Below are 16116 nucleotides of genomic sequence, written 5' to 3' on the forward strand. Positions count from 1 at the left end.
TAGCAAATTGTGGTGTGGCAGTGGGGAAAACACATACACTGTTGGTGGAAATGTAGATTGGGGTACCTACTATGGAAATGGGTGGTGATTTCTCAGAAAATTAAAAATATAACTACCATGTGATCCAGCCATTCCATGTCTGGGCATTTTCCCTAAGGAAATGAAATCACTATCTCAAAAAGATACCTGTACCCCATGTTCGTTGTACCATTATTTATAAAAGCCAAGACATTCATTAAATGATGAATGGATAAAGAAAATGTAGGGGCACCTGATTGGCTCAGTTGGTTAAGTGACCAACTTGGGATCAGGTCATGATCTCATTGTCTGTGAGTTTGAGCCCTGCATCGGGCTCTGTGCTGACAACTTAGAGCCTGCTTCAGATTCTGTATGTCTATCACTCTGCCTCTCTCTCTCTCTCTCCCCCGCCCTCTGTCTCTCCCAAAAATAAACATTTAAAAAATTAAAAGGAAATGTAGAACGTGTATAGAATGGAACATCACACAGCCATAAAAAATGAAGGAAATCCTTCCATTTGCTACAACATGGATGGACCTTGATGGCATTATGCTAAATAAAATAAGTCAGATAATCTGTGACCCCACTTATATGGGAAACCCCAAAACACTGAATTCATAGAAACACAGAAGAGATTGGGGGTTGCTAGAGGCCAAGGATGGAGCTGGGGTGGATGATACAGGAAGGAGATCAAAGTACAAGCTTCCAGCGATAAGATAAATAAGTTCTGGGGCTGGAGCCTACGGCCTGGCACCTGTGGTTCACAGCACTTTGTTGGAACGATGCTAAGACATGACGTCCTCAGAAGAAACATAAATTCATAACCGTGTGAAGGAGGGACACTTCCTAAGTTTATTGCGATCCTTTCACACTATGTACAGGTATCAAATCACTATGTTGTGTGTACACCTTACACTAACACAGACATGTATGTCAATGTCTTGATAAAAACAGGTGGAAACGAACACGTACTGTAGAGCTACAGATGGGTCACAAGTTTTACTGAGAACCTCTCACAGAGAAGATTTACAGTCATCACACAATTGATCGGTCATAAGATAAATACAACAGTTCTGTTTGACACTAAGAATGAATAGCATTTCCCTCCGTTACCCTTATAAGGATCCCGGTTATAATGAACAATGTCTTCAGCCACGTTTTTGCTGAAAACCATAATAAACTAGATAGGGCTGATTCTCGTCGGAGTCCTCCGCTACTGCTGCCCGCATCCCCCCAGGCAGCAGCGTCGTGCAAGGCCAATTTCCTCGCCAGGAGAAGGGCTCACAGCTTGTAGAGTTCTGAGTCCTCCTATTTCCTATCTGGCATCGTCGTTGAGTTACCTGTAACTCTTGTCATTTGTATTTTAATGTGCATTTGTTTTTTAGTCAACATCCCATTTTTAGTCTCTATTATGTTTCTACAGGTGCAAAACACTAAAAATAATTTGGCCCAAATAACACCAGCATTTAACATACCGTTTCAGACATTTGCAGTATCACTGGAGCGAGAAACAGAAGCTGTGCTACGTGTCTCAAGGCGATGCCAACTTCACCTATGGCTACGAGTACTTGGGCTGCACCCCCAGACTGGTCCTTACGCCCCTGACCAACAGGTGCTGGCTCACGCTCACGGGGGCTCTGCTCCTGAATCTCGGAGGCTGCCCCGCAGGGCCCACTGGGACGGGCAAAACAGAGAGTGTCAAAGATCTAGCCAAAGTAAGCGGTTTCTGTATCCAGGATAAATACACAGACTTTAACCGTATCCTAAACATACACTGTTCCTGCTCTTGAGATGTTCCTAACATTTAACAGGCACCTCACCGTGCTCATTAATTCATATAATTCATCCTTTAATTTTCAAATGTCCACAGTGCGGTGGGACTTGGCCACTCTGGGAGCCCAGTCAGCTTCATGTTAGGAATTCTACTGTGCTAGCTGATGCATGAACGGAGGTCTTGTCCCCCTTCGTTTAAGGGTGATCCATTTTCTTGAGCCCCCCACACACACACTTTTACCTAGTCTTTGTGACTAATAGCTGTTTGTGTGTGTGTGTGTGTGATGTGTGTGTGACAGAGACAGATCAGAGATAGAGAAGTAACCGATGAATGAATGCACGGGGCATTTCACTTCCCTGGAATGCTTTTTTTCTTAGTTACTTGTTGGTGTGTTTTAAAAACATGGCTGTAGCGTTCCATGTACTCATCAACTTAACAAATGGCGTGTGTGCATTCAGACTCGACTAAGTTTTGTGCATTTCTAAATTTGGTAGGTAATTCATGCTTATATTGCAATGTTTTCTCAGAAGAGTAAAGACATTTTATTACTCTAGAAGTTTTAACATTAGTATTTTGTGTCAGAAGTCGAGAAATATACTAAAATACTGTTTTTGTTTCTCAGGCTGTAGGCAAACATTGTGTGGTGTTCAACTGTTTTGAGGATTTGGATTATAAGGTAAAGTCTATTCATATATATGCAGAAAAAAATCATACACATAAATAGTTCATTGAGAATTGAAAGAACAAGGAAATATTTCTCTTGAAGAGACATTAAGTATTACCTGCAAATGCTATTAATTCTTTTAAATTAATGTAATTGAGACTTAAAACATTATGCAGTTGAACTATTTAAGACAGTGGGTTTCAAACTTTTTGATGGGGGAATCTTTCCAAACAAAATCCATTCTGGGCTGTGAATATATTAAGAAATTAAGAGTTCCGCTTTGTTAATGTAAATTTATAAGTTCTAACCTTATACCTTTATTTACTGAAGAGGTAACCGCTAAGAACCTGAGGCTGTTAACACAGGAACGTGAGTCGGGGCAGATACAGATGATCAGGAGTTTGCACCGTGTTTTGATTGCATATGACCTAAGACAGAGCTCATAACGTTCCGAAATATTGGTTGAAACTTCGTGTACTTCTGTGCCTCTCACCAATTTATTTGAAGTTTTGAAACACTCCAGTTTATTTTGTCTTGGATGTTAAGTTCAAACCAGTTACCTTTTATTACTGTCGGTTTATTTGCAGTTCAACGTCCATTATGGTGAGATCCTGCCTTTTCAGTCTGTGCTCACTTAGCACCTCAAAAATATCGATAAAACCTAAACAAGCTGACTGCACTCATATCATTAAGACCCTCAGGAAGGAGAGTCTCTTGCCTCCTTCCGGCGGAGTCGGGGGGCGGGGGGTGAGCAGGGCTGCGGGGAGCGTCGGAACTGAGGCACCTGCCCACACAAAACCCGAGGGGCACCCGGGAAGCCTGCTGATGAAGATAAATAATACTTTAATGCCATACTTTTTTTGGAATCAAAATTAGTGCCCCCCCAAGCCCCATGAGAAACCGAGTATCAAAATTATAAAATAAAGACACGACACGATTCCTGCAGCCACTGGGGAGAACCAGTCCCCGTGTCTGCCCGGAGGGGCTCCCGCGCGCGCTCCCGCCCCTGCGCCCCAGCGCGCGCGTCTCCTGGCCTGTCCTCGTCCACACAGGTTCTGCTGGGCCTACGGAGTTGTCCCTGGTTTCTGCACTCAGTATTGACGGATTGGTAGGTTCCAGACTGAGAGCCTCCCGGGAGCGAGCGCCAAGAGCCCGGGGCGCAAGCCTGCACCTGCCAGGGCCCTGGGCAGCCGCTCCAGTGTGGCCCAGCCCCACGCAGGCCCTCAGGGCGTCACCCAGCAGCAGCCCGCCCTCCGCTCACCCCGCGGCTGCGGATGTGAGGACCCCAGTGCCGTGGGGCCTCCACCCCAGGACCCCCAGCACCGGCCTGCCCTGGGGGGTCGAGCACCTGCCGAGGGAAGGCCTGGTGGAGGGAGGCCAGGCACCTGTTAGGGTCAAAGGCTGAACGCGGGCGCTGAGCCCTGGCCCCGGGAGAGCGTTCACCTGTGTAATAATTGTTTTCCAGATCATGGGAAGATTCTTCCTCGGACTGGTCCAGTCCGGGGCGTGGTGCTGTTTGGACGAGTTCAACCGGATTGATGCGCGTGTCCTCTCTGTGATTGCGTCGCAGATCCTGACAATCAAGGCCGCAAAAGACAGCTATTTGGTCAGGTACCCTTGAATGCGTTTCCTTACTTTCTATCAAATATTTGTTCTACAGTCAGTGTTTGGGTTGTTTTTCCCCTCAAACACAGACCGAAAGGAATGACATTTATCTTGAATGTCTCCTTTGCTTGTCAAGTAACATGCAAATACATGTAACTTTCATGCCAACCTGGGGGTATCCAAGCTCCTGCCCAGCCTTGGGACGGCCTTCAGAGCCCCCAGACCAGGTCACAAATGTATTCCAATCACTTTTACTTCAAGGCTTAAATTCTCGTAGTACTTATTTCATTTGAAGAAACCAAAGTATTTTTCTTTAACTCTACATCATTTTAAAAAAATAAAATTATACTGGCCACACCTGAAGCCCTCTCTCAGCCCATTACTCTGCATTAGTATATTTGTATTGAAAAAATCCTGTAAAAACACTGTTTGTTCATATTACTAATGTTTACTAATCCAAGCAAAAACATCTTTCTCGTCAGGTAAATTCAGGAACATACGTGATTTACTTTATGGGCATAATTGGATTTTGTGGGTTTAAAATGTCTATTACAGAGGCATCTAGGTGTCTCAGTTGGTTAAGCGTCCGGCTTTGGCTCAGGTCATGATCTCACAGTTTGTGGGTTCAAGCCCCACGTCGGGCTCTGTGCTGACAGCTCAGAGCCTGGAGATGCTTCAGATTCTGTGTCTCCCTCTCTCTCTGACCCTCCCCCACTCACACTGTATCTCTCTCTCTTAGAAGTAAAAAAAAAATTTTTTTTTAAATAAATTTAATAAAATGTCTATTACAATCTAATACTTCTTTTAAAAAACAGAGAGGGAACCCTCAGGGACTGGAGGGTTCCAGTGTTCTTCCTTTCCTGCTTCAACTACCCTCCCCGGTATTAGATGCCCATAAAATCATTGGACGATTTCTCTCCACGATCGCTCCATCTGGTCCTGACAGCAGGGCACTAATGTCCATGCCAAGGCTTCCCCTTCACGACGTCCTGGAGATTACTGAATTAGGAGCGGAGGGCGGGCTGTGTTCCATGCTAATGCAGGAACTCTCTACGGTGACCACTATGCTCCACAGTGTCACCAAAGGAAGACCTTCTGTCTGAGGGTCTCCTAGGTTCCTTTTCCCTGTTAAGTCCATTCATTCAGGTGGGTGCCCGCCAGCTTCAGGCCCCACAAAACTCTTCACACGCGATCAAATAAATCTGAACCCCAGCAGGACTTGCAACGTGGGCTCAAGTGAGCCTCTTTCCCCTCTTACAGTTGTTTCCCCCCAGTCTGTGCTATTTGGATTTAAATGTAACACGGCCTTAGGAAAGTTCCCAAGCTCACTTACAGGTTTAACCTACTTGGGCTTAAGGAAAACCGTTCTCTTAGTAGGGAATCATAACGTACAGTGGAGGACCATTTTTCCTTTACCCTTTTAGGTTCTTGTGGCTGACATAAGATAAATTAACAGGAGAAAATTTAATTTCATACTTAGGGGAGCCTCACACAGACTGAGAGGTTCAAGGAGAGGCAGGCAGTTAAGGTTTGTGTGCCGTCCGAGCTAAGGAGAAGGGGGAAGGGGTGTGAGTCTTCAGAGGGAAGGAAGAGAACTCACGGGGAGAGCAGGTGTTTGGGGAACAGACGGCTGTCAGGTCTTGCAGAGACCACGGGCCATGGAGGAAGAGGGAGGAGCAGGTTCTGCTGAGCCCCCCACAGCTCGCACGCGCAGCCCAAGCCCTCCGGAGCTGTCTCCGGCAGCCGCTCTCTTTCTGGACCAGGCCCTCTGTCTACATTTGTAGAAACAGTTAGGGGGGAGGTTAAAAGTGCCTTCTGAGTTTTTTGGGCCTTCATTGTCTTCAGCTACAAATAATTCATATACCAAAGTGGCACATTGTGGGGGGTGGGGGGCCAGCTCATTTTGAACCCCTTCCCATGTCTTCTAGGTTTGTACTGGAAGGAAAAGAAATCCGTATCAATATGTCTTGTGCTATATTTGTCACCATGAATCCCGAGTAAGTACCGGTTTATGTGCTGGGAGTGGAGACAGGCCAAAGCCCCCCTCTCACATCACAGCCGGGGTGCAGTTGTCTGACCTTGTAACCCGCCGTTCACTCGCCAACACAACACTCTCTACCCGCACATTTCTAAACGGCTCCGGCTCCGTACTTATCCACATGCATGTTTCTGACTGAGGGACTTTTTCACTTCATGAACAGCCAGGGGGAAAGGAAAAGGTGGCAGTTTGTCACAAAAAAGACCAAAAAAAAAAAAGAGAGAGACAGAGAGAGAGTACCAGAGGGAATGGAATATGGTGGTTATAAGGAGCAGAGGCTGGGCGGGCAGAGGGAATGTGGATGGTCCCCTCTGCTGAGGGCATGTGGGGGCACAGGGGAGGAGGCACAGGAAGAAAAGATGGTAAAGACAGAAGCTCTTGAGATGAAAAGTATAGTGGAAACTGTCTTGCAAACTTGTCTTCGGATAAAGGTCACAGGGGGCGCCTGGGGGGCTCAGTCAGTTAAGCATCTGACTTCAGCTCAGGTCATGATCTCACAGTTCGTGGATTCAAGCCCCATGTCGGACTCTGTGCAGACAGCTCGGAGCCTGGAGCATGCTTCCGATTCTGTGTCTCCCTCTCTCTCTGCCCCTCCCCTGCGCATGCATTCTCTCTCTCTCTCTGTCTCTCTCTGTGTCACTCAAAAATAAACATTAAAAAGTTAAAAAAAAATGGGGGTCATGTAGAAGCTAACCGGATTATTTGGGGGGGAAATGTATCATGTAGTTCCTCATTAGAAAAACTGAAAAGTGGCTTTCTTGTTTCTCTGTTTTTCTTACCCCCTAAGGTACAAAGGGCGAGTAGAACTCCCAGATAACTTAAAATCTCTGTTCCGCCCAGTGGCGATGGTGGCTCCGCATTATCAAATGATTACTGAAACAATGCTGTTTTCAGTCGGTTTCAAATCGGCGAAGTCCCTCTCTAGGAAGCTGGTCAACATTTACAACTTAGCTCACAAACAACTCTCACAACAGGTAACAAACTGCTTTCCCCAAAATAAAAGTAATCGTATAAATCTTGAAATGAGATCCTGTGGTATTGGCGCAGGGATGACCTGGGGAAGTAATGGAGCTACAATCCCGTTAGCACATCAAGTTCATGAACCAGCGCGGATGTGAGGTGATGCGTGAAATCAGGCAGGGCTCTAGTCCTTCCCTCTGGGACCTGAAGACGATCGTGAAGGGTCTGCTATTTTAAATGACAGACCGCCTTCTCCATAGAAGGCAGTGAGCATCCACAGCACTGATTCTCACACCTCCTTGTGCTTCGAAATAGTGGGGAGGACCGGCTAAAACACCAGTCACCGCGCTTCACCGCCAGCCTCGATTGTCCGGGGCGGCGCTTGAGGATCTGTGCTCCCAACAAGCTTCTCAAGGGCTCCCGAAGCTGCTGGTCTGGGTGCCGTGTTCTGAAAATGACTGGTCTGGGTTATGCCAGAGCAAAGGGTGTTTGTCTGTAACCCAACGTGGTTTGGACAGCGAGCCTGCTTTTTAGAGGGAAGCTTAGGGGGGATTCCTGGGGGGCTCAGTCGGTTGAGGGTCCAACTCTCGATTTCATCTCGGGTCACGATCTCACAATTCATGAGATGGAGTCCTACATCAGGCTCTGTGCTGACAGCACGGGGCCTGAGTGGGGTTCTCTGTCTCCCTCTCTCTCTGCCCCTCCTCCTGTGCACTCTCTGTCTCTCTCTGTCTCTCTTTCTCTCTCTCTCTCTCTCTCTCTCTCTCAAGATCTATCATGGTCTGTCTCCACAGCATACATGACTAGGGATTTATCTGTGGAGGATACACATTTATTTCCATTTTTTTCCCTGAGAAATGTAACTCAAATATTTTAATGCTTTATAGGTTCATTATGATTTTGGCTTGAGGTCTCTGAAGACCATTTTAACACTGGCTGGAAAAAAGAAATGGGAGTTAAAGTGGTGAGTTGAGTTTGATTGAGTGTTAGGTCAAAGAGAGTTATACGACACAGGGACAGTAATTTGTAAAATCTAAGTAGTAAGGGCAGGATAAAGCAGGGAACTTTCAGAGCGCATCTAAGTAGAGATAAAATATGGTAGAGGTGTTGAAGAATGTGAAAGAAGAGGAAGGAAGGATGCACAAAACCCTGTTACTTTTCCCCCAAAAGAAACTGTTCTTTAAAAAAAAAAACAAAAAAAAAAACTTTTATTTTAGGGGTGCCTGGCTGGCTTAGTCGGTTACGTGTCCGACTTCGGCTCAGGTCATGATCTCACGGTTTGTGGGTTCGAGCCCTACATTGGGCTCCTGCTGACGGCTAGCTCAGAGCCTGGAGCCTGCTTCAGATTCTGCATCTCCCTCTCTCTCTGACCCTCCCCTGCTCATGCTGTCTCTCTCTCTCTCTCTCTCAGAAATAAATTTTAAAAATGTTTTTAAATAATAAAATAAAGCTTAAAAAAAAAAAAAAAAAACAAGCTAAGTGCCCAGAAAAAGTACTTAATAAATGTTAGCTGTTAGCTATCAGTTCTTTCTCTCGGTTGCCTGTTTAATGTGTAAGAATATGTAATAAAGGGTTAAACATGTAAAATGTTGTTAGGGGACGATATTTTACATGACAACTTTCACATCTGGAGCCCTTTGTGACAAGTAACAGAACACTTAAGTTGGTTCAAACAGTAGAGGGAATTTACTATTTCTCTCAATCAGAAAATCCGGAGATGGGCAGGGTCTGCTCCTCGGATGCGGGTTTCAGTTTTATTTCTCTGCAGTGTGGTCCGCACCGCGGCCCTGCCCGTCCCGGCTTGGTTGGCCGCCTCTCTGGTGGTTTGTAAGGCTCCCCGGAGCTTTCCGCCCCACTGAACGGGAGTCCCGAACCACGCTGAACACACAGGTCATTGGAACTCCTGTGTCCTCGTGACTGCCATTGACCAGAGCTGGGATCATCTTCCTTTAAGGAATATTCATTAGGCCCCATTCTTGCCTTTCAAAACCGCCTTATACCCATGGCTTGAACATACAGCCTGGACAAATCAGAGACAGTTAGACTACAGTCTGAGCCTGAAGCTAGTGGGGAAAGAAATTGGATCTGCACAGAGGGCATTCAAGCAAGGTGACAGCCAGTGAGCAGGAGCGGCAGGGGCGGCCAACTGTCCTGGTCACCAGCATGAGTGGCATTCTCACGCATGGCCACTGGACCCATTACGTTAGCCATCAGGTCTTCACAGGACCGGATCTGTAGCACAGTCTTGGCCATTGTTTGCAGCCACATAGCCTGCGAGCTGACCTCTCTGGCCCGCCTAGAGATTTTTCATAGATCCTTACGTTACTTTCATTTCATATTAGCCCAAATTCATTTCTGTTTGCAGCTAAAACACCTTATTGATACAAAGCCCATCTCTGAATCAGTGACTGGGGAATGGCATTATCCTGAGCGTTCGAGACCATTCTGGATCTGGGGGCCAGATTAACCTCACCCATACCACATGGCTGCTTTGCAGGGAGGGGGAGGAGGAAAGGAGATGGGGATGCCCATCTCTGAAAAAGAACGTGAATGGCCTTGAATGTCAGCAGAGCGCACCTGCTAACCTGTTCTTTACATGTCTTTTCTTCTTCCACGAAAGTAACACTAATGGCAACCTTTCTGAAATGGATGAAAGTCTGATCCTTATTGAGGCTATACGAGAAGCTAGTTTACCAAAATTTCTCCCGCAAGACGTCCCACTTTTTGAAAAGATTATAGCAGACATTTTTCCTGGAGCAGTGGTTTCGACAGTAAATCAAGTTGCCTTCGAGGTAATAAGAATTTTGAAAACCATCACAGATGATTTCGATGAGGAATATTAATTACGGTAAAAAAAACATGATATAAGTGAAAAATACTATAATTTTTCCTGAAATAGTCTATTCGTGTTATAACTTGGGGGATGAAAATACTTGCACGTGTATTTTCCCCTTGGGAGAAAAATGGCCTCGATGAAGAACAGAACATAGCTTCAAGTGAAGAAGGTTCCCCATATTTTGTTCCCTGGTTTTCCCACCTTTCTGGGAGTGGTAATGTTTTTCTCTTCCTCCTTTAAAGGGGCGCTTTAAGAATCAACCTGGATCAGAATTATGGAAAAAAAGACTTTAACATGTAAATATTTTGTGATGGTAAAAAATTAGGCATTATGATTGGAGAACCCTCTTGTTTTCCCTCTTACACCTGCCTTAGAGTCATTGCCTTAGTGTGGTTGGGACCTTGACAGGTCTCATGGTGGGAGCCAGCCTCCGGCCACCCCCTGGCTTCATCTGGGACCGGTGGTCCCTTAGCAGTGCTTTCCAGAAACATGCGTTTGATCACATCAACAAAGCCACTGTTGGGCGAAACCCAAAACCAATTACCCCAACGTATATTCTTACGATGCCTTTCACAGCCTGGCCAGACCGGGTCATCTCTCCAGCGCCTCCCATCCTTTCTCCTTCTGCCTTCTTCCCGCCCCAGATTCTCCCAGTTCTCTGACTCCCCCTGGCCTCTATCAGGTATCAGGCCATCACACCCACAGATTCCTTTCCCTGGGACCCTGCCTAATTTGTAAAAACACTGTTTAAAGTTTATTTTAGAATACATGGCTTCAGTAGCTTGTAGTTGAAACACTTTCATAATTGTCTGTTCCTTAAATACAGGTATAAGCTATGTATGCAGCTTCATACCCAACAGGCACAGAATATGTATGATTTGTAGTCCAACAGGAAGCACTTAGTGAAGGAAGATCATTCATTAGGTTATGTAGGAAGGTTTGGGAGAATTTTCCTTGAAAACCATGTGGACCAGGAGTTTCATGACAGGAGAGTTCTTTCACAGTTCTGGTCTAGTTAGATTTCATATCCCTCCTGGGTCAGTTTCATTAAGCTAGATAACATTCTCTTTTCATTCCAGTGTTCAAATGTACCGCGTGGATCTGAGCCAGCCACTACTTTAATATTCTTTCAGTTTCCAATTTCTGATGTTATTTTCCTGGTCATTTCTTGTTTTATTAATTTGGGTTTTCTCCATTACAGAGATTACCTAGAAGTTTATCTAATTGCTTTCTTCAGAAAAACAGCTTTTTATCTACTTAATACATCCATTTGATTTCTAGTCTTTCAATATCCAAATTAATATTTTTAAGTATCTTCCTTTATTCTTCTGGGTTTTGTGTTGTTTTTCCCTGTCCAGCTATTTGAGGAAGCTGTCTAACTCATGTAGCTTATGTTTTTACTAGTGTAAGTTCATAAAACCATGTAACTTCATCTAAGCACTGTTCTAGTTATGTATGTTTAAGTTCAGGCAGGTAGGGTTTTCCTAAGCATTTCTTTCCCAGAAATTCAGTAGCTATTTCTTCCTGCTTTTTGGCTTGAAGTCCACTTTGGTAAGACTGTTACTCCATGTTTTGTTTGCCTTGTATACTTCTGGGCTATTTTTTTTTTTAATTTTCAAACTTTATAAATTCTACAGAGTGAAGTGGTCTTTTGCTTTTGTTTTATTCTACTGATGTTTATGCAGGTTAATATTTTTATTGTAAGGGTAATTTTGTACATTTTCATAATAAGATCCATAATTTCCTATTTATTTGGGTATTATCTGAACAATGAGGAAAATTAGCTCATGTCTCTTTGCCCAAGTTTACACACCCATATTATCTGCCCCTTTTTTTTTTATCCTTGTAAATTAGAAGTGATGTCTGTGACTCTGCGGGGAAGGCGTCGGTGAACTTCTTGTGTCCCTGGACTCCTGGCCTCGACCCTCCCGCCCTCCTAGGCTCTGTCACTGAGGCTCAGCCTAGCCACAAGATCAGCTATTTTCTGGTGTTATAGAGTTTTTGACAAAAGTGGTGACACATTTTTATAATATTCCTAGTGGTTTATTGCAGGTGTTTTGAAATGCCTTTGATTTGAAGCTTATCTTGAACATGGCGACGTCACTGGATTCTCTTACTCGATCAAAAGTAGCTCTGATTTTGTCTTCTCTTGGGGTTTCCATCATACTGACCGTGGTACGTCCTCCCTCCAGTCCTTGTATCTCCTTGTATGATGCTTTTCCGGGGTGAGATCACTCCGCGTTCCCGGGACGCGCCATGCTCTGTCGCCATGTGATGCTTAAGACACCAATGGAGTAAGTTAGTTAAAGTTTTATTTAGGATTTTCACATGTTCACTTACACACGAACTATCCTTATCTGTCTTAGAGTCAAGATTATTACTAGCTCCTCAAAGTAGACTGAACAGCAAATGTTCTCTTGTTTTCTGAAAAAAAATGTATAAGATTGAGATGAATTATCCCTTAGATTTTTGGTCAAATTCACTGTAGAACTATTTGGATCTGGGTTTTGTAGGCGGAGGCTTTGACTACTATTTCAACTTTATGTTACTTAGTGATCACTTCACATTCCCTACTTTTTATACATCTCTGTGTTTCTAAATTCATTAACTTATTTCTCCTCCTCTCATCAGTCTTCAGTCTCCACTACAGTTATTTCTTTTTCTCATGACTCATCATTCTTTCTTGAGGTCTGCAAATAATTAGTTTTTTCAAAGAGCTGGCTTGTTGTTTTGATTATTTTCCCTATTTCTTTTGTGTGTGTATTTGATGGATCTCTTTCCTTCATTATTTACATATTCCTTTATTTCATTGGACTTGTTCTCCTTTTCTTTTTTCTAGTTTCTTGAGTTTAATGCTTTGTTTATTTACCTGTGTTTCCTCCTCAAAGATCTCAGTTTTCCTCTACATATTCTTTGGCTGTTTCCCACAGGTTTTCACATGTAGTTGTTTAGTTAGCATTTCTCTATAAATATTTCTTAATTGCCTTTATGATTATTTATCACCCAAGAGGTTTTGTTTTTTTGTTTTTTGTCTTTTGCCAAATTCTGAGAATCTCAACTACCCTTTTATTATTAATCTCCATTCATGGTTAGTTTTGACTGGGGACTATATGCTACTGTATGTATTTATCCCTTTGAGATAACCTTTTCTGAGGGTTCTGACATCCCCTAATGATACTGTTTTATAAGTGATTCATGTGTGCTTAAAATAATATGTATTCTATGCTCATTGGGTATAATGTTACATGTGTACACTGTTCTGTACCTTTGATATCTGTTTCTGAAAGGGGCCTATTAAGATCTTAACTACAATTGTTGATATATATTTTTCTCTGCCTTTCTATCAAGTGCTAGCCTTACATAGTTTGAAGATATAAGTGATATATGTATATTCTTGTTCTTATTATTTAAGACTTATTCTTCTTAAATTTCACAGATGAGTGAAATCATATGGTATTTGTCTTTCCCTGACTGACTAATTTCAAAGATTTCATTCTTTTTATGGCTGGGTAGTATCCCAGTGTGTATACATACCACATCTTGTTTATCCATTGGCCTATCAATGGACACTTGGGCTGCTTCCATATATTGGCTATTGTAAATAAAGCAGTAAACATGGGGGTGCATATATTTTTTCAAATTGCTTTTTTCATATACTTTAGGTAAGTACTCAGTAGTGGAATTACTGGGTCATACGGTAATTTTATTTATTTATTTGTTTGTTTGTTTATTTATTTATTTTGAGGGACCTCCATACTGTTTCCCACAGCAGCTGCACCAATTTGCATTCCCACCAACAGTTCATGAGGGTTCCTTTTCCTCCACATCCTCCCCCACGTTCACTGTTTCTTCTGGCGTTTTTTGTGGGGTTTTTTTGGTTTTATTTATTTTTAAAATTTTAATTCCATTGTAGTTAACATGCAGTGTTGTATTAATTTTAGGAGTAAGCATAGCAGTTCAACAATTCCATATATTGATTGCAATCTTACCTGCCCCCTCCCATTTTAGGTACATGGTGTCATACTTTATATCCTTTTATTTTGTGAATCCTTCGACTATTTTTATGGCTACATGTAGTTTTGCCTCTTCTATGCTTCCTGCTGTTCTTACTTCTGCTTATGATCTTTCCTTTTCACTCAAAGAATCTCCTTTATCATTTCTTGTAGGGCTGGTTTGGGGGTCAGGAATTCTTTGAAATTTGTTTGTCTGGGAAACTATCTCTGCTTCTGTTCTGAAGGACAGCCTTGCTGGATAGAGTATTCTTGGCAAAGATTTTCCTTTCAGCACTTTGAATATACCATGCTGCTCCCTCTGGCCTACAGAGTTTCTACTGAAAAATCAGCTGATAGCCTTATGAGGTTTCTCTTGTAGGTGACTGTTTTCTTTTCTCTTGCTGCTTTTAAAATTCTCTCTTTATCACCACTTTTTGCCATCTTAATTACTACGTGTCTTTTTGTGGACCTCCTTGGGTTGAATTTGTTGGGGGCTTTCTGTGTGCTTCCTAGATCTAGATTTCCATTTCTTTCCCCAGATATGGGAAGTTTTCAGTGATTATTTCTTCAAATAAATGTTCTGCCCCCTTTTTTCTCTCTTCTCCTTTTTGGATCCCTATAATGCAAAGATTATTACACTTGATGGTGTCTCTGAATTCTCTTAACCTGTTCTCAGTCTTTATTATTCTCTCTTTTCTCTCTCTTCAGCTTGATTGCTCTCCATTACTCTGTCCTCCAAGTTGCTGATCCATTCTTCTGCTTCCTCTAGTCTGCTGTTGATTCCCTCTTGTGTACTTTAAATGTCAGTTATTGAGTTCTTCATCTCTGACAGGACCTTTTCTTGTTTTCTCTTTGTGAGGGTCTCACTGAGGTTCCCCACTCTTTTCTCAAGTCCAGTGAGTATCTAATGACCATTACTTTAAATCCTCCATCAGGCATATTACTTAAGGTCTCTTGATGTGATTTTTGTCCTGTCTCTTCATTTAGAACATACTCCTCTGTCTTCTCATTTTGTCTAACTCTCTGTGTCTGTTTCTATGTATTAGGAAAGTCATCAACATCTCTTGCTCTTGAAAGCAGTGATCTTACGAAGAAGGAGTCATATGGTGCCCTCTGTCCTAGTCACTAGAACTTGGCATTTCAGGAGCATCTCCTGTGTGTGATGCATGTGCCATGCTCTTGTGGAGCAGCTGCTTTTGCCTTCAGTCCAGTCTGTAGTGTCTACCTCTGCCTATTGTGAGCAAGGCCCATCCCTGTGTTGTTAGTGAGGTAGTCTGGGGCCCCCTTGGGCTTTAGTCGGGCCAGGCCTGGCATTTGCCAGAGCTTTGGTGGCCTCAAACTGCAAGACATATTCCCTGTAGGTGTGCCGTTTACACTTCCTGTTCATTTGAGATACAGGAATCTGAATTGCATGCAGTGTTTGATTGGAATCTATCCAACTTGTTCACATATCTGTCTCTGATGGTTCTACAGTGTGAGTGGGGGAGGCTCATTAGCTCAGAGCAACCAAGGGATTAACAGAGAATTACTGAAACCATATCCTAGAATAAACTATGTATCGTTTGTCATCCAGTTGACTCTGGAACATCACTTACAGCCATAAACACTTTACAGTATGATTATGATTTTAGTTTAAAACCTTCTGTGAAAATCTTTAACCAACTGGGATGCCCTGTCTGAATATCTCTTCCTTGACTCTCCCACTTCTCCTGATCTCCTGCGCCCCATGCTCCCACTTCTCCTGCACCCCATGCTCTTCCCCATCTACCCCAGCAGGACTACATGCTCACATCCAGGGAGGTGTCTGGGTTTGTGTCATCCATGGCAGAGGACACCTGGCCCCTGCATCTAAAACCACTCCAAGTACACGCCTTAAGTGGGTGTCTCATCAACTCTGCTTGAACAACATTGCTCTCAGCTGACTTCCCACCTCCAGGGGCCTTGCTGTAGGAACTACTTTTTCTCCTGCTGAGTGTTCTGGGTCTCCTTTGGCTGCCCCTTTGTCCCACTGTGGGAACGCAAGGAATGAGAAATGGATGGGGAGAGGTCAGTGAGAAAAAGGATAAATCCCACTTTTTTCTGTAGACAGATACCAGTAGTCTTGGCCCCACTGTAGAAGGAAACCTGGCCACCCTTATAATTCCTGTGTTAAAATATTCAGTATCTTTCCAAGCCTCAGCCACTTCCTGAATGCTTTAATGCATAACCACAGCAAGTCTTCAATCTTAA

The 16116-nt window shown here is 43.5% G+C and overlaps 1 protein-coding gene across 1 annotated transcript in view; it reads left to right on the forward strand.

Moving 5' to 3' along the window:
• The window catches only part of DNAH14 (dynein axonemal heavy chain 14), a 293617-nt gene that overhangs the window by 115596 nt on the left and 161905 nt on the right, over positions 1 to 16116 (forward strand). The window contains exons 28-34 of the mRNA XM_039235797.1: positions 1502 to 1733; positions 2415 to 2468; positions 3922 to 4067; positions 5990 to 6058; positions 6887 to 7073; positions 7947 to 8023; positions 9680 to 9851. Coding sequence (XP_039091728.1) covers positions 1502 to 1733; positions 2415 to 2468; positions 3922 to 4067; positions 5990 to 6058; positions 6887 to 7073; positions 7947 to 8023; positions 9680 to 9851 — 937 coding nt within the window. The remainder of the gene's footprint in view (positions 1 to 1501; positions 1734 to 2414; positions 2469 to 3921; positions 4068 to 5989; positions 6059 to 6886; positions 7074 to 7946; positions 8024 to 9679; positions 9852 to 16116) is intronic.

The sequence above is a fragment of the Hyaena hyaena genome, unplaced genomic scaffold (genome assembly GCF_003009895.1).
Source record: "Hyaena hyaena isolate Hyena2069 unplaced genomic scaffold, ASM300989v1 scaffold_103, whole genome shotgun sequence".
Taxonomy (NCBI): domain Eukaryota; kingdom Metazoa; phylum Chordata; class Mammalia; order Carnivora; family Hyaenidae; genus Hyaena; species Hyaena hyaena.